Genomic DNA, 26537 nt, shown 5'->3' with positions numbered 1-26537 from the left:
GGCCTCGGCCAGGATTTGCAGGGACACCGGGCAGGGTTGGTCAGTCCCCGGGCGCGGGGGGCCCTGGAGTCAGCACAGCGAAACAAGGGGTACGGCGCCCGCCAGCCCTCATGGCGGGCAGCCACCCCGGGGCTCCATGTCTGGCCCTGTCTCTCCCGCCGTCCCGGATCTCTGTGTCTCGCCCAACCCGGCCCCCGCTCGGCCCATGGTCCAGCTCCTGCCCCCCGCCCGGGGGGCTCCTGGGTTGACACGGGTCAGTTTCAGCCAGCGCTGAAGTTAGGTCACGTGACACCTCCCCCCGCGGGGAGCAACGCAAGGTACAGAGGGAAACTGAGGCAGGGGCAGGCCAGAAAGGTGCTGGAGAACAGGAGCGGGCGGAGGTGGCCCCGCGGTTGCAGAACCGCCTGTCCCCGCCGAGCCCGCTGCTCCTGCTCCGGCTGCCTCGTTTCAGGGCCGCGCCCGGGGAGCTCGGACCAGAGGTTTGCGGCGGGACCCTGCGGGCTCGGGAGGGATGAATCTCGGCCACCGCCAGCTGGTGGGGGAAGGAAACATCCGGGTCCCTGGAGTGGCGGGCGGATGTTGTTGTTTTCATCAGTTGGGCGACTATTTCCGGTTGACCCGGATGGTATTTCCCCAGTAAAGAAGGTGACTTCCGGTTGACCCGGATGTTATCCCCAGTAAATGAGGTAATTTCCGGTGACCCGGATATTAATTCTCCGGTAGATGAGGCAATTTCCGGTTGACCCGGGTGTTTTCACTGGTTGGGGGCTATTTCCGGTTGGCTGGGCTGTTGTTTCCCCAGCGAGGGGCTTGTCCGGGCAGTTATTGCCTTGGTTACGCGTTATTTCCGATTTACCCGGATGTTGTTTCCCCATGGTTGGGCGGTTATTTCCGGTTGACCCCGGATGAGCGTCCCCGTCCCGCGGCGGGGCGGGGCCCGGCCTGTCCCGTCTCTCTCCTTCCCTCCCTTGGCTCTTTAGGAGGACGATGATGTCAGCGCCTGAGCCGAGGCCTCCAAGCCGGAAGCGGAAGTAGCGGCGGGGTCACGTGGGGCTCCTCACCTGACCTCAACCGCCCGCCCGGTGCGAGCCGGCTTCTACCCGTCGCGGCGCGAGGCTTCCCCCGCCCTCCTCCCCCCTCCAGGGGCGGGGCCGTTACGGTCCCGTCCGGCGCGAGGCTCCTGCCCCCTTCCGCCTCCCCCGCCCCCCGCGGAGCCGGCCGGGGGCCGGGATGGCGGCGGCGGCGGGGGGCGGGGCCCGGGAGGAGGAGGAGCGGGAGGTGGTGCGCGTCCGGGTCAAGGTGAGAGGCCAGGGGGTCACGGCGGGGTCAGGGGTCACGGGGTGGGGGAGCTCTAGGTCCCTCCCCCTATGGGGGCAGGCGGGGGGAGGGGCACCCCCACAGATCAGTGGGGCCCAGGGAATGGGACCCCCCCTTCAGAGCGTGTGGTGGGGGCAGATCGTGCCAGGGGGGCATTGGGGAGCCCAGGGCGGGGGCTGGCGAGAGAAGGGGGGGTCGGGATCGAGGCGGGAGCCAGAGCGGAGTCTCCCCTGCCCAACCCCCCCCCCCACCCCGGAGAGTTTGGGCCCTTGCCCCGGGCGACCCGATTCGGTGACTGGCCGCCCCTGCCTGGATCCCACTCCCCTCCCAGAGCCGGGGAGAGAACCCAGGCGTCCTGGCTCCCGGCCCCCCCTGCTGTAACCCACCAGCCCCCACTCCCCTCCCAGAGCCGGGGAGAGAACCCAGGCGTCCTGGCTCCCAGCCCTCCCTCCTCTAACCCACCAGCCCCCACTCCTCACCCAGAGCTGGGGAGAGAACCCAGGAGTCCTGCTTCTCCTTGTGCCCTCTATGCCCCCCCCTTACTGCCCCAGACGAACCCTCCTTGCTGTCACTGACTGTGTCAGAGCCAGAACCGAACGGGGGACGTGACCCAGTGTCCCTTTCCCCTCCTGCATGATCAGACACCTGCGTCCCGTCCCCCGGCTTTTCTCTTGGGTGGCTGCGTGGAGGCCAGGCGATCTGGCGTGAGGCAGGTGCTAAGGAGGGGGGAAGAAACACAGAAGATCTCAGACCTCCCACTGCCAGGAAGGAGAGAGGATTTCGTGTGAAAGAGCGCGGCGAAACTGCCCTTCCCCTGTGTCCGCGGAGATCTCCGTCAGAAACACGGGGGGATCTGTGCAGCGCAGGGCTGTTGGGGCCTTTCCCCTCTAGGGGGCACCGGCTCCCGCTCTGGTGCCAGGATGGGGGACTGGCTGGCTCAGGGCGTGGGGAATGGGGCACAGGGCCTGTCCCCCCAGAGGGCACTCACTCCAGGCCTGTCTCCCCAGAAGCGCGAGGGGTTCTTGCAGCCCGAGTTCCGCACCTTTGCCGTCGATCCCCAGATCACCTCCCTGGATGTCCTACAGCACATCCTCATCCGCGCCTTCGACCTCAACGGGTGAGTCCTGCCCCAGCCACCGGGGACCTGTGCCCAGCATGGGAGGGGAGTGGTTAGAGCAGGAGGGAGCTGTGAGCCAGGACTCCTGGGTTCTCTCTCCAGCTCTGGGAGGCGAGAGGGGTCTAGTGGTTACAGCAGGAGGGACGGGGAGCCTGGACTCCTGGGTTCTCTCCCCAGTGCTGCTATTTTTGGGGTTGCCTGGGAGTTAGATCCTGAAGTGAGGAAGGAGCTAGTGAAGAATTTGAGGCTGTTGGGAGCCAGAGGGCAAAGAGGGGATTTGGGGGACAGATGAGCTCATTTGGCCTGAAGAGCTAATGGGGGACCCCAAGAATGGAGGGAAGGCAGGGGGGCTGCAACGGCTGGTGAAGGACCCCTAGAGAGTAGTGGGGGGTTCTGTTTGGCTGATGAAGGACCCCAACGGGAGGCATCCATGTGGCTGACAGCAAACCCTAAAGAGGCGGGAGAGGTTCTGCACAGCCAATGGTGGCCCTCAAAGGGGTGTGCGTCCTTACGGCCAAAGGGAGACCCCAAGGGAGCAGTGGGAGGTTCCGTACAAACGGGGGACCCCGAGAGGTGCTGGGAGGGGGAACACTGTGGATGGGTGCTGTTGTCCTGTGTGCGCTGGAGGCGATCACCTCCCCCTCACTCAGGAAGAAGAACTTCGGGATCAGCTACCTGGGCCAGGAGAAGCAGGGCCAGGAGACGTACCTGTCGCTGCTGTCGGACTGGGACCTGGCCACGGCCTTCGCCAGCGCCTCCAAGCCCTACCTGCAGCTCCTTGTAGACATCAAGCCTTCGGAAGACAGTGAGTCACTGAGGCAGGGCTAGGGACCCAGGAGTCCTGGCTGCCAGCCACCGTGCTTTAACTGCCAGACCCCACTTCCTCCCAGAGCCGGGAACAGAACCTGCTAACTGTCATGTGCTGCTCTCTCAGGCCCCCTGCTGGAGGACTGGGACATCATCAGCCCCAAAGACGTCATCAGCACTGATCTGCTGCTGGTGGAGAAGCGGTCCCTGGCGGCGGCTGCCCTGCCTTTCACCCAATCCATCATCTCCCAGGTGGGTCCAGAGCAGGAGGAGAGGGGGGTGCTTCAGCTAGGAAGCACGCTAAGCTATATGGGTGGAACAGGGTTCAGAAGAGAACCCAGGAGTCCTCGTTCCCATCCACCCAGCTTTAACCCAGCAGACCCCACTCCTCTCCCAGAGCCAGAGGTAGAACCCAGGAGTCCTGCCTCCCGCTCTCCTGCTCTAACCCACTAGACCCCACTCCCCTCCAATTGCCAGAGGTACAACCCAGGAGTTCTGGCTCTCAGCCCCCCGCTCTAACCCACTAGACCCCACTCCTCTCCCAGAGCCAGAAGTACAACCCAGGAGTCCTGACTCCCGCTCTCCTGCATGCTCTTTCTGATAGCTGGTCACAGCTGTGTTGTCCCCGTGCTAGGATCATCATGGCCGAATGAAGTCTCCTACTGCCTTGACCTCCCCTGCCTGCTGCCATGCCTCAGTTTCCCCCCATACAGTGGGGAGGATCCTGCCCGCCCCCAGCGTCCGCCATGCCTTGCTCTGAGCTGGCCTCAGTCAGTGACACCGTCTCTCTGCCTAGGTGGGCCGGACGCTGTCGAAGGTCCAGCAGGCTCTTAGCTGGTCCTACGGGGAGGACGTGAAGCCATTCAAACCGCCGCTGAGCGACTCCGAGTTCCACACCTACCTGAACCACGAGGGGCAGCTGAGCCGGCCGGAGGAGCTGCGGCTGCGCATCTACCACGGCGGCGTGGAGCCCTCGCTGCGGAAAGTGAGTCTCTGGGGAGAGGGGCTGGGAGCCAGGACTCCTGAGTTCTCTCCCCGACTCTGGGAGGGCAGTGGGGGCTAGTAGTTAGAGCAGGGGAGCTGGGTGCCAGGACTCCTGGGTTCTCTCCCTGGCTCTGGGAGGGGAGTGGGGTGGGGTGGGGTCTAGTGGTTAGAGCAGGGGGGGGCCAGGAGCCAGGACTCCTGGGTTCTCTCTTTGGCTCTGGGAGATATCGGGGTAGTGGAGATGGGATGTCAGGGGGTGCTTAGCCATGGTGGAGAGATGTCGGGGTGTGTGGGGAAAAAGGGGCATGTAGCATGGCAGGCTGAGAGGCTATTGGGTATGTGGGACGATGCCCGGCGCTGACGCCCTTCTCTGCCCCCCAAGTCGCGGTGGGATGATGGGAGAGGCAGCGAGCTGGGACGATGGTAGGACGTGGGAAGACGCCGGACATTGAAGCTCCTCTCTCTGCCCCGCCAGGTGGTGTGGCGCTACCTGCTGAACGTCTACCCGGACGGGCTGACAGGCCAGGAGCGCATGAATTACATGAAGCACAAGACGCGGGAGTATGACCAGCTGAAGGGCCAGTGGGCGGAGCGGGCCAGCCCCGAAGACCTGGACTTCATCCGCAGCAACGTCCTCAAGGACGTTCTCCGCACAGACCGCACCCACCCCTACTATGCCGGCTCGGAGGACAACCCGCACCTGACCGCCCTTCATGACCTGCTGACCACCTACGCTGTCACCCACCCGCAGATCTCCTACTGCCAGGGCATGAGTGACATCGCCTCACCCATCTTGGCCGTCATGGACAACGAGGCCCACGCCTTCATCTGCTTCTGCGGCATCATGAAGCGCCTGGAAGGCAACTTCCAGGTGGACGGCGAGGTGATGTCCCTCAAGTTCTCCCACCTCAAGCTCCTCCTCCAGTACTCGGATCCCGAGTTCTACGCCTACCTCCTCTCCCGGGGCGCTGACGACTTCTTCTTCTGCTACCGCTGGCTGCTGCTGGAGCTGAAACGGGAGTTTGCCTTTGAGGATGCCTTGCGGATGCTGGAGATAACCTGGAGCTCCTTGCCGCCAGATCCTCCGGAGAAGGAGGTGGAGCTAGTGGGGCCGCCGGCCAGGCTTAGTGAGAGCGGCCAGCCTGTCCGCCAACGCCACATGCTGCGGCCCACCTGTAGCTTCGAAGCGACTGGGGACCAGCCTTGCTTGGAGGAGCCCAGAGCCCGGCCCTCCTTGGAGGAGCCTGGAGCCCTGCCTTGTCTGGAGCAGAAGACCTTATTGAAGCAATCCAGCTTTGGAGAATTCAAGTACTACAGCGCTCTTGAGGACAGCTCCGAGGAAGAGCCTTCACTTAGATCCCAGCGCTCGATGGAGGAAGAAGAGGACTTCTGCAGTGAGCAGGACCCCTTGCTCCAACTACCAGCCATGACCAAGTCTTTCTCCGCCCCATCCCTCCGGCCCCTGACCCCACCCACACCCTCCCAAGACTCCACTTCCTCCCCCTCACTCCTCCCCGGCAGTGAGAAGAACGAGAGCCTGCCGGAGGAGAAGGGAGATTTGTCAGGTGACACGCCATCCTCCCCGCCCAGCAGCCCCCTCCCCACCGCCCCATCCCCTGCCGCGGTGAGCTTGCCTCCACCGCAGGAGTTCGGCAAAGGCAACCCCTTCATGCTCTTCCTCTGCCTGGCCATCCTGCTGGAGCACCGGGACCACATCATGAAGAACAACATGGACTACAACGAACTGGCCATGCACTTCGACCGCCTGGTGCGCCGGCACAATCTGGCCAAGGTGCTGCACCGGGCCAAAGCCCTCTTCGCTGACTACCTGCAGTCCGAGGTCTGGGACTCCGAGGAGGGGGACGAGGCGGCCGCAGAGTCCCCAGCCGTCTCGTGACACCCACCCCTCCCCCGGGGATTGGATCCCCCCACAACTGTCCCGCCACTCTCTGCTCCGGTGGCCTCCTTGAGACCCGTCACAGGTCAACCAGGAGGGACTCCTTGCTCTGGATCCTCTCTGTTTCCCCCTGGATCTAATGATCTCCTTGGAAGAGCCTTCATGGACCAACCAGGATCTCTCCCTGCTGTGAGATCCCTTCCATCCATCCCCCTGCAGATCTAGTGATCTCCCTGGAACATTCTTCATGCACCAACCAGGATCTGCCCTTTCCACTGGCATCCTCTCTAATTTCAATTATCTCCTTGGAAGATCTATCAGAGACCAAATAGAATATCTCCCTCCCTGTTAGATCCCCTACAAACCCCCCCTTCCCTCCCCAGATTTAATGATCTCCTTGGAAGATCCTTCATGGACCTACCAGGATCTGGCCTTCCCAGTGGGATCCCCTCCAACCATCCCCTTCTGACTCTGGTGATCTGTTTGGAGGATCCATCCCCTTGGAAGATCCTTCAGAGACCCAACCAGGATCGGCCGCTCGGACTCCTGTGCCTTTTTCTTTTATGTGCATTAGTGGATCCGGGTTTGGGTTTCCTTCCCCGCTGCGGCCGCGGCCTCTGACGGTGTCACTGTCCAAAGCTGGGGAGCACTCCCACTTCCCCTCCCCAGATACTACGTCGCGCGCGAAGACTCTTGACCGCGGGGATGTTTATGTGCTCTTTTCTGTTCTGCTTTGGATCCTCTTTTCACTGACCCAGAACCAAGTTGCCCAGTCGTGGTGTATTTCCTCCTCCAATGAAGAGATCCAGTGGAATTTATTTCATGCTTTGGAGGAAGACCAGACGTCCGCTCCCATGATGCAAAGGGGCAAGAATCTGGCATCCTAGTAGATCAAACAACATGTGATCTCTGCTGGCTTGCCATTTTCATTCATTAGCCGTTTCCCTGGGCAAACGGATCCCAGTGGCTCCCCAGATTTGCTTGGATGTAAAACTAACCAGAGATCTTGGATCAGCCGAGCCTTTCAATTCCTGGTTTTAACGAGAGAGCAGCTGTTGACAGGATAGAGACAAGACCTGCCCGCATGGGGATTGGCTTCTGGGGCAGGATCCATATCGGTGGGGAGAGGGGCAGGGTGGAGGGTCCGCAAACTAAACCATTTCTGTTGATTGCTATGCGTTAGCGTCCCTGCGACGGGTTGGCTCTGCCGTGCGCAGAAGCCACGTCTCTTGACAGTCCTCAGCAGGACGCGAGATCTGCTGATGGACTGTCCAGAAGCAGGTTCTGATCTCAGCTGGGCCGGCATCAGTCTGGAGCTTCTCTGGACACTGCTGAGATCGGAGTCTCCCTCGTTTCTATGACATGGGCTCAGAAGCGGATCTGGGAATTTCTCCTGCTGACGAAGGCATCTTCCGAACAATCCTCTTTTCCCTTCGCCCAGAGGAGAGTAGGGTGATCAGCTGGGATCCAGCCCCGATGCCTTTTTGGTTCAGTGGCATCCTTCTGCTTTGGCCTTATCTTCGTTCAGAGACCCACCCCCTACATCAGCGTCTGTGTTGGATTGCCTGGCTCAAGACAGCTACGGATATTTTCCCTCTCCAGATACCTGTCCCTCCCTATCGTCCCAGATCCGGGCTCTTTGTACGAAGTCTGATATGAATCCCTTAATGCAGCCACGTGGGGTTTAGAGTCTCTAAGGCAGACGAAGCAGAGAGCTGGCTGTGCTGTGGCAGAGAAGGGGATTTACTGTAGGTCCTATTGGAAAAATAGACATCAAAGCTTTGAAAGGGGAAACGTGCCTGCTCCAGTCCCTGTAGGGAAGCAGCCTGGCCACTAGGGGTCACTGATATCTCAACGTACCAGAAATCAACGTACCGCTGGGCTTTGCAGATCTGAGTTCCTTACCCCAGGAATGCTCTGGGTTGTGAGATATCCCAGGATCTAGGCAGGGATGGGGAGAGGAACCGGACGTCCCCGTGGTGTCAGTTCGGGGGGGATCTTCCTGGCGATCTGTGGAATCGCCAGAGAGTTGGTACATAGCTCTGTTGCTGGAGGGACCGACAGGCAGAGGCCGGATTGGCAGGAATCTCTGTGGGGGTGTATCCGGCATGCGGAAGGTCCCGATCTTGGGTGTGGCCTGCCCAGAACCTGCACTAGTGGGGCCCCTGTCCCCCACCCAGAGCTCCTCCGAACCTTCCCCCCCCCCCAAACTTGCCATGCCTGGGGAGGGAGATTGATTAGGACTCGGTGTTGTAACTGATCATCTGTGGCAGCAAATGATGCTTATCTTGGCTGATGGAGTAGGCTGATGCACAGGGGGCTGTCAGCCGGGGGGCTCAGACGGGGGGACTGGCTCTTCCCACCAGGTTAACGTCCATGTCAATTACAACCCACCCCTAGTGAATTCTAGCAGTCCTGCCCTAGTCAGTGTCACACCCCTTGGCTGGCCCAGCTGTAACTGACTAGCCACAGGAGCAGTCTTGCGACCCTGGGCTCGCCAGCGTCCCATTAGGTCCGACTGGCCCCAGAGCTCTGTGGATCGAGACTTGAGTGGCCCCTGCTAATGGCCATTTGCTTCTGGGCCACTTGTCTCCTTGAGATCAAGGTTGGATGGCTTGAATCCCCGGCGCTCGCCCTTTATTGCACTCGACGAGATTTTAAAATTTGACCCATGTTGGTATCTTCTCGCCTTCGGCTACCTCCAAAAAGCAATGGCTTTAAAACACCACATTCTTCCTTGCTCTGTGGGCCCTTCCCTCATCCTAACAGGGAGCCGACGCACTTACAGGGAAGAGAGCCAGCTGGGCTCTAACCTGGATCACACATCGGCCAAATCTTGAAATCAGGTTCCAGATCTTCCAGCGGGAGCGAGGGGCAGGGGTTAGCGGCTATAGGGCTGCTAGGCAGCAGTAAGGCTCTGCCCAGGGGGTCGCTCCTCAGATCCAGGGGCCTTTGCCCCCCCATCTGTTGTTGGCCCCAGCGTCTTCCCGACGCAGGGAAGGTGCCTGACTCCGGTGTCCAGCAGAATGGACGCAGCGCCTGCTCCCCCTGCAGCCCATTGCAGGAGAGTGCGATGGGCTGACCCCAGCGGATGGCATGCTCCTTGATAGCCCATCAGGGGTGGTAGCGATCACTCATCCACCCTTCCTGCACCCCCCGTAGCGGCCCCACAATGGCTTAGCCCCGAACAAACACACACAAAGCCCTGCCCTGCTACTTTGGGGCTAGATCAGAACCGCCCCAGCGGGATGCTTCCTCCAGAGCTCCCAGCCTGAGGAAACAAGCCGCCGGTGTGTCTCCAACAACTCCGGTTATTTGTGCCGCTTCCTTTGAACGGGCAGGGGGTTCTGGACTTCACCACCGGAGGAGGGTCAAACTTGAATCTCATGGACACTCGCGTCCTTAGAACACCTCCATCCCTATTGCCAAGATTAGGATCTTCTGATCGCAGACAAGAAATGGGGAGTGTCTTTTCCAAACCTGGCCAGAAACCAGGCCCTCGAACGAGCCCTCGGCATCTGTTCCCAGCCGTTCCCGGCAAAAGCGAGCAAGACTTGGCAGGATCGCTCATCACCTTCCATTTTGTCTTTCCCCACCCTCTCCTCGCTCTGGATTTAAATGATGCAAACCCCCAGTAGGGGATCCAAAGTTACTATCTGACTTGCCCATTAACCTGCTAATCTGAAAGGGTGCAGGGAGGAACAATGTTTTCCTCTGTGAGTTAGAAAGTGCTCAAAGACCAGATCTCCAAGTGAGGAAGTCAACAACGTGACGCTGATTTCCACCAGCTGAGGATCCGGGGCCTATTCTTGCGTCTAGTCCATTGCATTTTTGCATGTAGTCAGTTTCAGCCTCAGACCGAAATACAGTTCGGCGTGCAAGTAGTTCCACCCTACCCCTCGGGGCTCAAATCGCTCTAGGCTGGGCTTGCAGATCCAGCATCTATTTGCCGGATGAGAGGCGAGATTTGGGGTGTTCTTTTGTAAACAGGAAATTGGGGTTGTGAAACTGCAAAGAATGATTACTGTGACTGAGGCTGAGGTAACTGCTTTGGGCTTGATTGGAAACTGAGCCGATTCTGATTTGCCTCTAATCAAAGGGGATTAATCTTAGCAGCAACACCAAGAGGGGGTGCTTGCTCTTGGAGGAAGATTTTTGCCGAAGAGGTCAGGAGGGGCAGGTTGCTACCATCTCGGGCCCAGGCCCTGGAAAGTATTCAGGTGCTAAGCTCAATACCAAAATCAGAACCAGCATGTCTAAAGGTCTCCAAGTCTAAATAAGAGCTAGATTTTCCCCAGAGATCAACACCCGACCTGCTCAGCTCTCTGGAGAAATTGCAGCTCTTTAAACTTTGCCTTTGATGCATCAAAAAAAAAAAGAAAGTCTTTAAATCTCCTATATGCTCAAAGGAAGTTAGTTGTCTTTGAGTCTCCGCCAACGGCCGAGGCTCCAGGGGCAGGCTCGGCGTGCCGTTCCGTTCCGTTCCACTTGGAATCTTCCATCGTATGTTTCCCTGGATTTAAATGACATTAAGGACTGCAGGTGGGAATTTTTGAATCCGGATCAAGCTGCGCTTTGCCTGAAAGCTGGTTCTTTTACATCCCTGGGGCTGCCTTTCAATCTGGATCAGCTGGGCTCGGGTGAAAGCTACGAAGCTGTTTCTGGCAGTTTCAGCTGGGAGACTGCCAAGGCTGTTGGTTTCTTGGGAGCAACGGGGAATAGTTTACGAAGTGACTGAAAGACACCCTAACACCCACTCCTGTCTCCCCCAAATCCATTGGGTTGTAACTGGTGATGGCTTTATATTCTCTGGCACCTGGGATAGTTTTATCCTATTTAGGCATCGTCCTGAGACATTTTCCAAACCCAGGCTGAGATCTCCTGTTCGTTTGTGGGTCTCCAGATGCCAACATTTCCCCCAGATTTTGTTTCTTCTCACACATTGGATTCACCTTGCCTAAGAGCCTGATACATCTCCTTTGGAAACTGGGCCAAATTCATCTTAGAGAGAGGGAGGTTGGTTTGGTTTGAAAACACCCTATGCTTAGTAGGAAACACAGCTGCTGTAAAGTCTTTGCTCCACCAAAGTCAATAGAATTAGGACTGTTTGTGTTCTGACTGTCGGCTCAGAGACGGCCAGAGGGAATTGGGCCCGATCTGTTTTTCTACTCCCCTCGGTTAGGTTGCTGACACTTGAGATCGTTAAACCTGAAGGAATTTTGAATTGATCCAGTTTCCATGAAGTGGTATTTCTCTTTGGGCCAACAGGTCCTGGTTAATTTCACTCCTTTGCCTAGACAGTTTCACCTGCTGAGCTGGCAAACTTCTGGGCAAAAATCCCCATTTTAAAAATCAATCCAAGGAAATGTTGATTTTTTTTTTTTCTTTAAAAATCCTTGGGGATCTCAGTACTTAACCTCTGAGACAGAGCCTAGCGCCCCATGTGCTGGGAAATCAGATCTCCAGGTATTTTGCAGTGGGTGTTCAAATTAGCAGCTGGAAATCTCATCTGTCATTAACTGCAGGATGATGTGAGCCACCCAACTCATCAGAGCCCCCCTCCCTTTCGCAATCTGACTGATTTTTGAACTGGATCAACCCCAAATTCTTTAGTGAAGCTTCCAAAAATTCCAGCCGTGTTTGCGGCCCCGCTGTGCTGTGATAGTGTTGTTATCATAGGGCCTAATGTATCTTTGGGAGGTAATCAAAGTCCTTCTGCTTCCTGGCTTTGTGAGCGGGGCCCTGTCCAAACTCCAGGTCCGCTGCTGAAATCCAGTTGCCTGTTTGATCTCTGTGAGAGAAGGGCTTTGTAGATGAGAAGCAGAAGCCAATGGTGCTGAGTTGTGAATATTATTTTTGGTATTCAGCCTTTCCTTATTTTGTGCTGCTTTATTTGTTTTGCCAACCTTCTGTGCTGTTAAGTTTATTTACCCAGCCAGGCTGTTTAAACAGGACAATGGTTTTGAAACAAAGGTGAAACTCACACGGGTGGTGCTGAAATTGACCAGCTGGAGTCTTCTCACAGGCTTTGCTTATTTCAGGCCGGTGCGGGGCAAAGATCTGTGACCCCTTTGAAAAAGAGAAGCAGCCCTTGCCCCAGAAATTAACTGAGCAACTTTTCCTGGCTATGGACTCTCTAAAAATTGCAGTGGATTCTGGGAGGAAGGCTGGGGGAGCCGCCAAGGGAGTGGATGCAGCCAGTTAATAATGCTGCCTTAGGTGGATCAAGGCGTCGCTTTCAACACCCGCGTGCCAGGACAAAAATCCAGACGGCCACGCCTTCAAGTGCGGCTGGCAAGCTCCGTCCGAGAGCAAGGACTGTGCGTGGCTGGCACGGGGCAAGGTGGATTGTGCACCTCCCCCCACCAACCAACGGTGGCTATTCTGGATTCCTCTGGGTGAAAGCCCGAGGAGTTGGATTCTGCTACCGTTAAAGGCCAAGCTCCTGGATCTCTTCCCCCTTCAGGCTGCCAGTAATTTGATCTATTTCTGCCTCCTAAGCAGCTGGGCCTGACCCTTATTCTCTAACCGACCAAGGAACCACATAGAGCTAAAGCCGTGGCAGAGGGCGGCTGGGACATTGGTGTAGTGACAAGGGGACCCGTCCCTAGTCAGGCTGGGTTTCTAGCCTCCGGTGCAGCCCAGCTGTTCCATCCCCTGTATATATTCTCTGTACAGTTGGCGACCCTAATATGTTCCTAAACCCCCGCGCCCAAAGCCGGGCTTGGCGAAGGGGGTCCCACTCGGGCATTTGAGTGAATGTGCTACAGGAATGAAAGTGGAAATAAAAGGAGGAAAAAGTGGATGGTTGTGGCTGGGTTTGTTCATGAGCAGGGAAAAGAGAGAGGAGGGAGGCCCCAGGAAGTATCCCGGAGTCCTGGCTTCCAGCCCCCTCCTTCCCCTGCTCTAACGTACCAGACTCCCCTCCCCTAGCTGGGGAGGGAACCCAGGAGTCCTGGCTGTCACCTCTAGCCCCCACTCCAAGAGCCTGGAGCATCATGTTACTCCAGTTAGAGCCAGAACCCTTCGCTCCAGTCTGGCACCATCCCTGTGAACTATCAAGGGGAGCAAGGGCTAGTGCTTAGAGCGGGGGCTGTGTCCCAGGACTCCTGAGTTCTCTCCCTGGTGCCAGGAAGGGGGGGGGGTCGTTGAGTCTAGTGGGTTTGGGCTGGGTTCTGTCTGTATCACCACTGCCTTGCAATGGATGCACTCAGGGCTGTGGCCGTGTGTGTCATGTTCCTGGTACTGCAGTGACCTGATGGGTGATCCCCCCTGTTCTCTGTCACTTTGAGGCAGGGCTGGTACATCTCGGCACCTATCCCTGGGTTACATCTCTAGGACTGTGCTTCTATCTGTCTTAACACCCCTTTCCCTGGGGCCCTTCATCAGATCCACCCCCGGGCTCATCCCGTGTCTCCATGGGAGCCTGGACTCCAGAGCAGCTTAATAAGGGAGTTTATCTGCTTGGGTCACATGCTCCGGCCAGGCCGGGTGGCAAAGCCTTGGAGGTTTTCTTTAAACCACGCTGTCCCCTGAATTTCCCTCCGTGACCCAGCCACTTCCCCTCCCAGGGCAGCCCTGGCCTGGCCGTCTCTGGCTCAGTTTCTAACCCGGCCAGGGCTGAGGGTTGATGCTTCCCCTGGAGCGTCGGCTGGGTTGCTGTGTTTTTCTGGGGGACCGTGATGGTTTTTAAGCCCGGGAGAGGAATTTTTTTTAACAAAAATTGAATAGGGTGATTCTAGTTATAAAAGGGAAAACATAAATCCAGGCTTGGGTAAACTGAGGCAGGGGCCTAAAGGGGAACTGGATTAAAAGGACCCCTTCCTGCTGTAACCACTGGAGCCCACTCCCCTCCCAGAGCCAGTAGAGAACCCACGAGTCCTGCTCCCAGCCCCCACTCACCTCCCAGAGTTGCAGATTGAACCCAGGAGTCCTGGCTCCCAGGCCCTGCCACAGGGATAGAACCCAGGAGTCCTGGCTCCCAGCCCCCCCGCTTCCACCACCAGACCCCACTCCCCTCCCTAGGGATAGAACCCCGGAGTCCTGGCTCCAGCCCCCTCTCCGGTCCCCTCCCACAGCCGGATGTGCCCCAGGCTGGTAGGGCCTCCCCAGCAGCGTGGTCCGTGCGATCTGATGCAATGGTAACCTGATCCCTTCCCAGCGCAGCCAGCGCCCGAGCCCGGCTCCCCCAGTCCGCTCGCCCCGCCGCCCGCGCCCGGTCCCCTCCGCGCTGCGCCCAGGGTGAGTGATGGGGGGGCCGCTCCGGAGCCCGCCACGGGGGGAGGGGGGGCTCTGCCCGGGGCGTCCTGACCTGCCAGCACTTGGCTTGTCCCAGCCTGAGCCTGCGGCCTCTCTTGTAGTGCCAGCTGGCCAGCTGCTCCCCTCCCAGGGCCTGGGAGAGAACCCAGGAGTCCTGGCTCCCGGCCCCCCCTGCTCTAACCCAGTAGACCCCACTGCCCTCCCAGAACCAGGCAGAGAACCCAGGAGTCCTGGCTCCCAGCCCCCCCTGCTCTAACCACCGGACCCCACCCCCCTCCCAGAACCAGGGAGAGAACCCAGGAGTCCTGGCTCCCAGCCCCCCCTGCTCTAACTACCAGACCCCACTCCCTCCAAGAGCCGGAGAGAGAACCCAGGAATCCTGACTGCAATTTTCCAACTTCAAAACCAGAGGTGACTGTCTTCCAGCGGCTATTCCCTGTCTGAGTAGCTGGGAGGGAGTGGGGTTTGGTGGGCTGGGAGCCAGGACTCCTGGGTTCTATGCCCGGTGAGGGGAGTGGGGGCACATGGTTAGAGCAGGGGGGGCTGGGAGCCTGGACTCCTGGGTTCTCTCCCTGGCTCTGGGAGGGGAGTGGGGTCTGGTGGTTAGAGCAGGGGGGCTGTGAGCCAGGACTCCTCTTAAATGTTGAAAAGTTGCTTGGCGAATTTGAACGGTCTCTTTCTTTTTGGAGAATAATTGGCCACCGGACAGAGCGGCGTGAGTCCGAGGCGTTAAGAGGGAAAGAAATCTAAGGAACAAGGCGAATAGTGGCTGTGGTGCCAACTATTGGTGAGGATTTGAGGAGTCGCGTTGATCCTGGAATTAGTGGTAACAATGTAAGTACTCAGGTTGTTTGTAGTATTAATGGAATTGATTTGAGTGACTCTGGTGTATGACAGGTTTCGGAGTGATATCAAGTTGAGTAGTAACTAGCTGGAGTATTGGTGGTATCTATCTGAGTAGTGACTCTTTGGAGTATTAATGTTAGCAATTCGTGTAATCACTCCATAGTGTATAAGTGGTATTGATTTGGGTAGTAACCATTTGGAGCATTAGTAACTCTTTGGAGTATTAGCGATATCAATTTGACTAGTAACTCTGGAGTATTAGTGGTATTGATTCAAGCAGTAGCTAGTTGAAGTACTAATAACTAGAGTATTAATGCTATCGATTGGACTGGTAACTCTGGAGTATAGTTAAATCAATTTGACTAGTAACTCTTTGGAGTACCAGTGGCATTGATTCAAGCAGTAGCTAGTTGGAGTATTAATAACTGGCGCATTAATGTTATCGATGTGATTAGTAACTCTTTGGAGTATGAGTGATGTCCATTTGAGTATTAACTTGGGAACATTGGCTGTATCCATTTGACGAGTAGCCATTTAGAGTATGAGTAACTCTGCAGTATTAGTGGTATCAGTGTGAGTAGTGACCCTTTGGACCATTAGTAACTCTTTGGAGTATTACTTGCAATATTAGTGGCATTGATTTCACTAGTAACCCTTTGGTGTGTTGGTGGTGCCATTTGGCTAGTAACTCTTTGGAGTAACAGTGGTAACAATTGGAGTAATAACTAAGTAGTAATGGGGCTTACAATGTGGGTAGTGACTGGAGAATCAGAGGTAACAACGGGAGTGGCAGGGATGGGGTTATGGTGATGTTACTGAGCAGAGTACGTGCAGGATTAGTGGTTATAACGTCAGTGGCTACCACGTTCCTACAATTAGTGACAGTGTCAGGAGGATCAGTCGGGGGTTATGGTGTTGGAGTATGAGTGACAGCGTTCACTGTCACTGTGTTTGTGGCGTTGTTAATGATGCTGTTTGTTGTAGCAATAGCAACACCGTGAGTGAGAACGGTTTGGAGTATTTTCTGGCAACAGCGTGCAGTAACAGTGTAGCTAACACTGTGTGTGGCAGGAGCAGGAATGGCGTCTGGAGCCTTGTGCAGGGTACCAGTGTTGCTAACAGTGGGTGTAGCGCTAGCCGTAAGGGGGTCTGGAGGCTTGTGGAGGGTACTGATGTTGCTAACGATTGTAGGATGAGCAGTACCTGTGTGCGCGCACTGGTGAGGGTAACGGTGTTGCTAACACCGTCTGTAGCAGGAACAGCGTTCCTAGCGTTGTGGACGGTAACTGTGTGTAGCACTAGCAGTCACGATGTCTGTTGCACTGTTGAGGGTAACGGTGTTTCTACACCTTTCCGCCTGGCCCCACCCTCTCTACACCCCGACAAAAGCTGAAGGCCATGTCTCGGGGAACACCCCCGCTGGGTGCAGGTGTAGCCTGCCAGCCGCAGCGGTTGCAGGAGTGGCAGTAATGCTGCGGAGAGTACCAGTACTCCGAGTATTGTCCTGTGGCCAGACCTGAAGCCGGGTCCCTCTTTATCTCGCCTGCAATGTTACAATGAAGGAGTAGGTGCGGCCTGCTTGTTAAGGAGGCAATTGGCTCCCGAGGGCAGATCCGCCCCCCCCCGGGCTGGGAATTGTGAAAGGGACGCTCTCTAATGGGGGGGGGGAGGGCGGGGAAGCACATGGGGGGGGTGCCTCTGACGGGTGGGGCGCGCGTTGTGATCCAGCGATTAGCTTATCCAGCTTTCCAGGCCATGGCTGGCAAGGGCCCTGGGGCACCGGGGTGGGGTGTGTGTGTGCGGGCATGGGGTCTGCAAGGGCTCTGGGTTTAACCCCACCCCTCCTGTCTCTTCTTGATGCAGTCCCTGACCTTGCCCAACAGGGGGTGCTGTGGGGAGCAGGGCAGGGCACTAGCTGGTGTAGGGGAAGCCAAGGGAGGCCGTATTGGGGGACAGCAGTGCAAGGCCACTGCGGCTCCCCCTTCCTGACTCCCGCTGCTTCCCCGGCTCTGACCAGCCCAGGCTGGGTCCCATCCCTGGCTCTGGGAGGGAACTGGGGGCTGGTGGTTAGACCAGGGGGGCTGGGAGCCAGGACTCCTGGGTTCTCTCCCTGGCTCTGAGAAGGGAGAGGGGTCTAATGGTTAGAGCAGGGGGGTCGGGGGCTGGGAGCCAGGACTCCTAGGTTCCTCTCTGCCTGGTAATTAGCTGTTCCTGACTCTGACACACCCTCAACGGCTGCTAACTATAATTATTTTAGTGCCCCCCGGATATTTTAACGAACACCAGAATAATTACAGCCAATTAGCCACAAGGCCTAATTAAAACTTCCGTCAGATGCAAACCCATCTGCGTCAGGGCCCAAAGGGGAAGACGAAGGCAGGACGCGGCCCCGAGACGCACCCGCCGCCGGCCCTTATAGAGACATGAATCCCAGTGGCTTGTGTGTACACATCACAGAGCACAGTGGAAACTCCCACGGCTGCCAGCTGGACTGGGCTCTCCCCCGAGCCGGGCGCTCCCCCCACAGCCAGCGTCCTGCCCCACAGTGCCCCCCGCTGGGAGAGGCCAGGGCTGGAGTAGCTGGGTCCAGTGGGTTGAAGTACCCAGCCCCCTCCTGCTCTCACCACTAGACCCCACTCCCCTCCCAGAGCTGGGGAGAGAACCCAGGAGTCCTGCCTCCCAGCCCCCCTCACCCCCCGCCCCACTCTAACCACTAGGTGTGGTGTGTTTCATTAGTGGGAGTGGGTGTGTGTTTGTGGGTGTGTCCCCCTGCTGGAGAGGACAAGCCCTGCGGTGTGGGTGTGGGTCCATGCCTACGTGTTGTGTTGGGAGGAAATAGAGATGTGCGCGTGTGGATTATGTGCGCCATGGGACTGGCAGGTGTGTGATTGCATTGGGGACAGCTGGCTCTGTGTGTGTGTTGGGGATAGGCAGCTGTGCATCGATCAGTTTTGGGGTGGGAGGTGCGTGTTGTGTGTTGCTGTGTCGGCAGGTGTGCGGTTGTACTGGGCACAGCCAGCTCTGGGTGTTGTGTGTGTGTGTGTGTGTGGGGCGGGGGGACGACACAGGAGGTGACAGGTATGTGTGCTGTGTTGGAGGAGGTGTTGTGGTGCGGACCCAGGAGGCTCTGTGTTGGGAACACTTTAGCGTGTGTGTTGAACTGGACGTTTGTGTGTTGAACTGTGTGTGTTGGCAGAAGGGGGGGGGGTCGTGCTGCAGTGGGTGTTAGTGTCCAGGGCCAGCAGGCTCCGTGTGTGCGTGTGCGTGTGTTTGTGTTGACCTGTGTGTGCACTGAGGGGGTGTTGTTGTGCAGAGCCAGCAGGCTGTGTGTGGGTGTGTTGATCTGCGTGTTGTGCAGGGTCAGCAGGCTGTGTGTGTCGATCTGTGTGTGCACTGAGGGGGTGTTGTTGTCTAGGGCCAGCAGGTTGTGTGTTTGTGTTAATCTCTGTGTTGTATTGTGGGGGGGTGTCATTGTGCAGGGCCAGTAGGGGGTGTGTGTGTTTGTGTTAATCTCTGGGTTGTGTTGCGGGGGTGCCAGCGGGCGGTGTGTGCTGTGCCGATCTCCACGTTGTGCGGCCAGACTCACTCCCGCCCCAGCCCCCGCCTGCGCAGGGGTGTGATTGGCCGGGGTGTGCACGTCTCTTGGCGCGGGTGTGCGGCTGGGGGAGCGTGTGTCTCGGGTCTCGGTGTACGGGGTGTGCGACACCCCCCCACACACACACACACCTGGCCCGACCCCGGATCTCCCCGTCTGGCCTGTTCCCGCCTCATGCCCGGGTGAGTGTGAAGCGCCGGGTGTGGGTGTGCGGGGGTGTGTGACACAAACCCTGTTGCAAGGCCACGAGGCGGTTGCATCAGCCACCGGGGGGGGGGGGGGGGGGACGGGACGGGATGGGGGGCGGCAGAGCCCGGGGGGGGGGCCGCGGCGGACGGGGGGGGGCAGACAGATGGTGGGGGCACTGCACCATCACATCCCCACAACAAGATCACACCCCCCAGCCCCTAACTCAGTGGGGGGGCGATGGGAGTGAAACTGGCGGGGGGGGCTCTGCAGACAGGGGGTGTGTGTGGAACCCAGAGCTTTGGGGGGGGGATCGGGAACTGGGGGGGGGCGCTCTGGTGTTGGCTAGTTTCTCTCCAGTAGTCAGTGGTTAAATCCCAGGCTCCCCCCTAACGCCCCCCCTCCTCCCCTCCCCCACTCCTCTGGAGCCAGCAACAGCCACGTGTTCGCATCCCGCAGCTGCCTGGGAGCCGAGCAGGAGCCCAGCTCCGGGAGGGGAGGGGAGGGGGGTCTAGTGGTTAGCGTGGGGAGGGGGCGGGGGGCTGGGAGCCAGGACTCCTGGGTTCTCTCTCACACGCTCTGGGAGGGGAGTGGGGGCTAGTGGTTAGAGCAGGGGGAGCTCGGAGCCAGGACTCCTGGGTCCCCCCACATTAGCAGTGACCAGCCAGACGCTGGGAGGGGGGGAGCTAGGATCATGCGACAGGGACCCTGCACATGACCCCAGCACCCTGCTCCCCTCCCCGAGCTGGGGAGGGAACCCAGGAGTCCAGGCTTCCAGCCCCCCCGCCCCCCGCCCGCCCCGCTCTGGATCTGCACCCCACCACCACCACCTTCCCAAGGACCCTTTTCAGGTATGGGCCGTGGTTAACCCCTTGCTGCCTGGACCCCAGTGTAGGGGTGCTGGGAGGTGGATCAAAAGTTTTCCAACCACTCCAAAGCCTTCGAGGCAAGGCCGCCTCTGGGTGAGGGTCACCTGAAGGGACCCCAGGACTCCTGGGTTCTCTCTTCTGCTCTGGGAGGGGAGTGGGGACTGGTGGTCAGAGCAGGATGCCTGGGTCCAGCTTTTGGGGGGGGGGAAGCGGGGCGGAGCCAGAGGGTGGGGCCCAAGCAGGGCGGGCCATTGCCACCCTCTGGGGCGGGAATGGGAAGGCGAGGCAGGGACCCTCAGACTGGGACTGATCTGAGCGGGGAAGTAGAAATCAGGCGTTCGGGCTCCCAGTACCGCCCACCCTGCACACGCCTGCTCTAACCACTAGACCCCACTCCCCTCCCCAAGCCAGGGAGAGAACCCAGGAGTCCTGGCTCCCAGCCCCCGCCAACCACTAGACCCCATTAGCCTCTCAGAGCCAAGAATAGAACCCAGGAGGCCGGGCGCGGCCGCCAAGTCCGGAAGAATCAGGCATCAAAGTTAAGCCCCAGCATGTGGGAAATGCAGGAACGGGCGCAGCGCCAGCTCCTGCCCTTAGGGGGAGCCAGGCGCCTTCCCACCCCACCCAGCCGAGATGGGCGCACAACCTGCCCCGGGCGGCCGGTGTTCCCGTCCGTTCCCTGGCGCTCATTTCAGGAAGACATCAGCTAACCCGCTGACTCTGAGCCCGCCCCTGCTCTTGCACCAGACCCCACTTCCCTCCCAGAGCTGGGGAGAGAACCCAGGAGTCCTGGCTCCCAGCCCCCCCTTGCTGTAACCACCAGACCCCACTCCCCTCCCAGAGCCGTGAGTTTGTTGGTGACATTCTCTCTGTCCCATCATGGAGGGGAAGTGTTGTTGAGTGGTCGGGAAGCTACTCCAGGGCTCCCAGGACCTGGGATGACTAGCCATGCCTCAATTTCCCCATCTGAAAAATGGCAGACCGGGGGGCTTCTTTCTGATCAGCTCATTGCATCCACCAGGAACAGCTTGGCTCTCTCCAGCTCTGTGCCCCCCCCGCCCCGGCCCCACTCCCCAGGCAATCGGTTCCATTATTGCTTTGCTCTCGGTGGAGAGGAGGAAGGGATGAGTCACATGAACCCCCCCCAGGTGGTTGGTGTGGCAGGATGGATCAGGCGAGGTTTTTCTGGCAGAGATCGGGAAGTGTTATTGCCAGTGGACAAAGCCTCGTTTGTAATTCTGCTCAGTCGTGTTAAGGATTGGGAGAGGAGAAATTGTCCATTTTATGGCACTCAGTGTGTGCAGGTTTCATCAGTCAAAGGGAATTAGGCACCGAAATGTGCTTGAAGAGCCGGGCCTGACTGATTTGAACACGGGACGTTTCACCGGGAGGAAACTGGTTTACTTAGGATGTTTGAAATGGACAGAAATCGGAATTTAATCATCGAAGAAGGAGACGTTTCAAGAAAGGGGCTAATTAGAAACTCTGAAATGTCAAGATTTGGAAATTGGATTGAGCGGCAGATTCCAAATGAGGCGGCTTGGCTGAATCAGGCCGTTTTAAAAAGTGTAAATTTAAAAAAAAAAAAAAGTCAATTTTGAAAATGAGGGAAAGAGGCTTGTTTGGGAAATTGGAAATTGAAGCAAAGGGCAGTCAGTCATTAGAACTCTTGAAAGGTAAAAAATGGAAAGATCTGGTTAGTCTGATGAGAAACATTTCACATTTCAAACGTTTTAAAAAGTGAAAAGGGCATTTCAAATGTCCAACGTTGCCAAGTTGGACACTTCCAAAATAAATAACTTGGCCTAACGAGATGAATGGACGTCCCGGTGTTTTTCAAATATTTTCGTTAGCAAATCTGATGTTTCAAAATGAGGGACATGGATTAATTGGAAATGTCGACATTCCAGAAATAGAGCAAAAGGTTATTCAGGACATTTTCAATGTCAAAAATAGAAAACGTGATTCAGTGAAAACAGTTTGAACTTGGGAATATTTGCTTGATTAGAAAATCAGATATTTCAGCACTAGATCACTGGATTGTTTAGGGAAACCGACAGTTCCAAACGTAACACGTGTTTTCATTAGGAAATTTGAAATGTCAAAATGAGAGAGAATTGATTCACTGGACAAACTGCGGCTTTGAAATGAGAGAACTTGAAGGAGAAATGTCGGCGTTTCCAAACATAGAAAACGTGGCTGCATTTGAAAAAGTGGCGTTTTGAACGCAGGGGGAAAAGGGACCATTCAGGAAATTAGCTCATGTGGCAAAGTGTAACTTTCAAAGGAGAAAATTGGCTCAGTTAGACGCGACGTTGTGCAATTCAGAACATTGAGGCTTAACGACCCGAAAGTTCCCCGAGACGTTTTGGGTGAAAGTCTCAGACTGAGCAAAAAGGCCAGGTTTTGATGGGAAAGAAACCAACAACTTTTGGATGCAAAATTCTTGATTCCGTTGCCCTCGGCTATGCGGGATAAACACGAGTCTCAGCTGTACTGCTGTCACGGGCCAGTGTGCGGTCAAGACAGGGTGTTTTGCCAAAAGATCTGCCCTGGGGTTGTTTCCGGGAGGTCGCTGAGACTGCGTGATATCGGAGAGCGGGTTAGGTGATCCCGGAAGTCCCGTCTGGGCTTGAGATCTGTGAATTCTTGAGTGGGGTGACGCCGTCCCTGGGGTGGATCCGTCAGGGCCATTGCCTCTTTGCGTTCAGATTCGTCTGTGGGATCCCGGCTGACGGGCAGCAGCGAATCTCGTGTTCACGCCATTGGCCCTCCTAGGAGACTGTCCCCTGCTGCCCGCGCCGCTCTAACCACTAGATCCCACTCCCCTCCCAGAGCTGGGGAGAGAACCCAGGAGTCCTGGCTCCCAGCCCCCCAACCCACGCAGGGATTGAGCTTCTCCTTCGTTTGGGCGGGGGCATTCCTGCCTGATCCCTTTCTCTGGTTTCTAGGTGGGAAGGTGACCCCGGCGCTGCGCCCCAATAGTGATCTCTGACACCCCGCCCCCCCGTACACGCACGTCACGTCCACACCCTGAACTGGCCCGCGTCCGCCATGGAGCTGCAGAAGATGGAGGAGCAGGAGGGGCTGGAGATGTTAAACGGGTCTGTCCCGGAGTGCGACAAAGCCAGCAGCCTGGAGGATGGGTGAGTATCGGGGGGGGGAGGGAATGGACGGGGGGGATTGGGGGGCTAGTGGGGGGAGTAATGGGGGTATCTGGGTAAGTAACCAGGGCTATTGGGGGCGGCTGGGTGGGCGACCCCCACATTGGGGAGGGGGAAGCTCTAAATAGGAAGCACCTGGAGAGCTGCGCTGGGGAAGGAACCCAGGCATCCGAGCTTGCAGCCCTCTCACCCTGCAGCCCTTCCCCTTGCAGGGACCCCACGGCGGAGGTGACAGCGGCCGAGCAGGAGGGCTTCCTGCCCCACGCCGCCGGCAAGAAGCTGAGCCAGTTCACTGACGTAAGTGGGACCCAGGCGTCCGGGCCCTGACGCAGAGCCGATCCCACTCCCCAGCAGCCAAAGCCCTTGACTAGTCCCTCCCCTCTTTGACCCCTGCTCTTTGACCTTTGATCGGACCCTCGCCCGCTGTCCCTTTAATCTTCGCCCTTTGACCTTTCGTCGATTCCTTGCCGGATGTCCCCTTTAACCCCTACCCTTTGACCTTTCATTGATTCCTCACCCGGTGTCCCCTTTAACCTCCAGCCTTCACACTCTCCTCATTGTCCTTTGCTCTTTGACATCTGAGCTTGCCCCTCCTCTTTTCTCATTGACCTCTGACCCTTGCCCTCTCCTTGTCATCTTTTGCTTTTTGACCTCTGACCCTTGCACTTTCTCATTGCCCTTCCTCTTTGGCCTCCCAGTTGTCCTTTGACCTCTGACTCTTGTCCTCACCTTGAAGTGGTTTGATCTTTGACCTCCGACCTTTGCCCTCTCCTTGATGACCTTTGCTCTTCAGTGTATGACCCTTGCCCTTCTATTGAGGCAATGTATTCTTTGATCTTTGTCTGCTCTGTTAATTGCTTTGTTCTTTGACCCCTGACCCTTGCCCTTTCCTCACCATCCCTTGCCCTTTGACCTCCGCCCTCCCCCAGGCTCTCACCCCGCCCCATCTCTCTCTCTCGCCCGCAGTTCGAGGGGAAGACGTCGTTTGGGATGTCGGTCTTTAACCTCAGCAACGCCATCATGGGCAGCGGCATCCTGGGCCTCGCCTACGCCATGAGCAACACGGGCATTGTGCTCTTCATGTGAGTGCCGCCCCCACAGGGCACTGCCTGGGGGAAGATCGCCGCTCCTGGGTCACTGCTGCCCCCACAGGGCACTGCCCGGGGGAAGATCACTGCGCTGGGGCCACTGCCTCCCACCACAGGGCACTGTCTGGGGGAAGATCACCGCGCTGGGGCCACTGCCTCCCCCCACAGGGCATTGCCCGGGGGAAGATCACCGCGCTGGGATCAGCAAGATATACTCCTTCTCCACCAGGTGGTGCCAATAGTTGGGAGCTATAGCCTGGGTTCTCTCCCCGGCTCCGGGAGGGGAGTGGGACCTAGTGGTTGTGGGGGGGGTCTGGGAGCCAGGACTCCTGGGTTCTCTCCCTGGCTCTGGGAGGGGGACTTACGCCTGCCCACCATTCTCTTGGCAGCGTGCTATTGATCTGCATCGCGCTGCTCTCCGCGTACTCCATCCACCTGCTGCTGAAATGTGCTGGCGTCGTAGGTGAGTCGAGGGGGGGGAAGCTCCCGGCTCCTCCAGCCCTGGCCTCGCCCAGCGGGAGGCGCCGACGCTCTCTAACTCCCGTCTCTTTCCTCCCGCGCAGGGATCCGCGCCTACGAAGAGCTGGGTTACCGGGCGTTCGGCCCGGGCGGCAAGGTGGTGGCGGCGGTGGTCATCTGTGTGCACAACACGGGAGGTGAGAGTTGGATCTGGCCGCTAGACCCCACTCCCCGCCCACAGCCGGGCAGGGAACCCAGGCATCCGGGCTCCCAGCCCCCCCACTTCCAGCTCTAACCCACTAGACCCCACTCCCTGCCCAGAGCCGGGGAGGGAACCCAGGAGTCCTGGCTCCCAGCCCCCCCTGCTTAAACCACTAGCCCTCACTCACCTCCCAGAGCCGGGGAGGGAACCCAGGCGTCCGGGCTCCCAGCCCCCCCCACACCCTGCCCAGGGCCGGGGAGGAAACCCAGGTGTCCTGACGCGGGTGTTTCTCTTGCAGCCATGTCCAGTTACCTGTACATTGTGAAATACGAGTTGCCTCTAGTGATACAGACGTTCCTGGGCCTGACGGAGAACACGGAGTGAGTCAGATTGCGCGGGGAACCGTTCCCGCCCCACTGCCAGCTGGCCCCCTGCCCTGTGGCCCGATGGGAGCCGGCGCCCGCTAGAGGGGAAAGGCCCCGGGCCGCAATTCTGTCTATAAATGGGGACATCTGGCTCTCCTGTTCACACACCTTCCCTGCCTGGGCATGGTGCCCTCATCCCCTACAGTCAGCCTGGCCCCCCCACCGTCCTACCAGACCCCACTCCCCTCCCAGAGCTGGGAAGAGAACCCAGGAGTCCTGGCTCCCAGCTCCTCTGCTCTAACCACTAGACCCCACTCCCCTCCCAGAGCTGGGGAGAGAACCCAGGTGTCCTGGCTCCCAGCCCCACGGAGCTCCCTAATTCCATAGGGTTCCTGGTGGGTCCCGTAGAAGGTTCTAGTTCCCTGCCCCCCCCATGAGTTTTGCCCCCACACCTGTGTCACCCGGGGCCATTCCTGACCCTCCCCTTCCCCCGCACCCCGATATCCCGCTCCCGAGGAATCGGCTGGCCCAGAGCAGAAGCATTTCCCTCCTGGCCCCGCCTCTCCCAGCAGGGGGCGCTGTGGGGTGCCGGCTGCCGGGGGGGGGGGGGCTGCTCCTGGCTGCTCCATCCCCACCTCCTCCTGCAGGGGGCGCTGACAGCCCCCCCCCCCCCCCCCCCCCCGGTGTGTGTCTCTCGCAGGAACTGGTACATGAATGGCAACGTGCTAATTATCATCGTCAGCGTCTGTGTCATCCTGCCCCTGGCGCTCATGAAACATCTCGGTGAGTGTGGGGCTGGGTGTGTGTATGGGGGGGGCGCCTGCCCCCCCCCCCGGCAAGGATCAGCCCCGCGGGTCTCACCCTCTCTCCCCTCCCCCACAGGCTATCTGGGGTACACCAGCGGGCTCTCGCTGACCTGCATGGTCTTCTTCCTCATGTCGGTGAGTCCGCCCTGCCCCCCTGCTGCCCCTCCCCCGCCTGCCCACCAGGGAGAGAACCCAGGAGTCCTGGCTCCCAGCTCCCTGGCTGGCGGGAGGCGGGGGGTAACCCCCCTGCTGGGGAAGGGGTGTCTCTCACCGCCTCCCCCCACCCCATGGCTCCCCCCAGGTGATCTACAAGAAGTTCCAGATCTCCTGCCCGCTGAACGGGACCGAGCCCGTGACACCCCTCGTCTACTACAACGGACAGAACGCCAGCGCCGCGGGCACCGCTGGGGACGAGTGCACGGCCCAGACCTTCACCGTCAACTCCCAGGTGAGAGCGGGGGTGGGGGCCAGTGCTCAGAGCGGGGGGGCCGGGAGCCCGGACTCCTGGGTTCTCACCTGGCTCTGGGAGGGGAGTGGGGTCTGGTGAGTTAGAGCAGGAGGGGCCGGGAGCCCGGA

The 26537-nt window shown here is 58.4% G+C and overlaps 2 protein-coding genes across 5 annotated transcripts in view; both read left to right on the top strand.

Annotated features, from left to right (window-relative positions):
* The first annotated feature begins 1216 nt into the window (after nt 1-1216).
* On the top strand, nt 1217-12925 carry TBC1D25 (TBC1 domain family member 25). The gene is made up of 6 exons (XM_074937709.1): nt 1217-1299; nt 2325-2434; nt 3085-3239; nt 3369-3493; nt 4038-4226; nt 4701-12925. The coding sequence occupies exons 1-6, from the start codon at nt 1231-1233 to the stop codon at nt 6120-6122; spliced, it is 2070 nt and encodes a 689-aa protein (XP_074793810.1). The 5' UTR covers nt 1217-1230; the 3' UTR covers nt 6123-12925.
* The window catches only part of SLC38A5 (solute carrier family 38 member 5), a 32710-nt gene continuing 13454 nt past the window's right edge, over nt 7282-26537 (top strand). Inside the window, exons 1-11 of one of the 4 annotated variants that reach the window (XM_074937712.1) lie at nt 14215-14363; nt 15071-15215; nt 22829-23023; nt 23254-23338; nt 24008-24123; nt 24519-24592; nt 24693-24785; nt 25089-25170; nt 25856-25938; nt 26038-26096; nt 26263-26409. In XM_074937712.1, the coding sequence (XP_074793813.1) occupies nt 22932-23023; nt 23254-23338; nt 24008-24123; nt 24519-24592; nt 24693-24785; nt 25089-25170; nt 25856-25938; nt 26038-26096; nt 26263-26409 (831 nt within the window). In that variant the 5' untranslated portion in view covers nt 14215-14363; nt 15071-15215; nt 22829-22931. Of the gene's footprint in view, nt 7871-14213; nt 14364-15070; nt 15216-18720; nt 19005-22828; nt 23024-23253; nt 23339-24007; nt 24124-24518; nt 24593-24692; nt 24786-25088; nt 25171-25855; nt 25939-26037; nt 26097-26262; nt 26410-26537 lie in introns of those variants that run through there. The other 3 variants (XM_074937716.1, XM_074937715.1, XM_074937713.1) reach the window with 3 other exon arrangements.

The sequence above is a fragment of the Natator depressus genome, chromosome 23 (assembly GCF_965152275.1).
Source record: "Natator depressus isolate rNatDep1 chromosome 23, rNatDep2.hap1, whole genome shotgun sequence".
Taxonomy (NCBI): domain Eukaryota; kingdom Metazoa; phylum Chordata; order Testudines; family Cheloniidae; genus Natator; species Natator depressus.
Note: the sequence above shows the minus strand (reverse complement) of the source record. Positions and strands in the feature narration are given on the sequence as shown.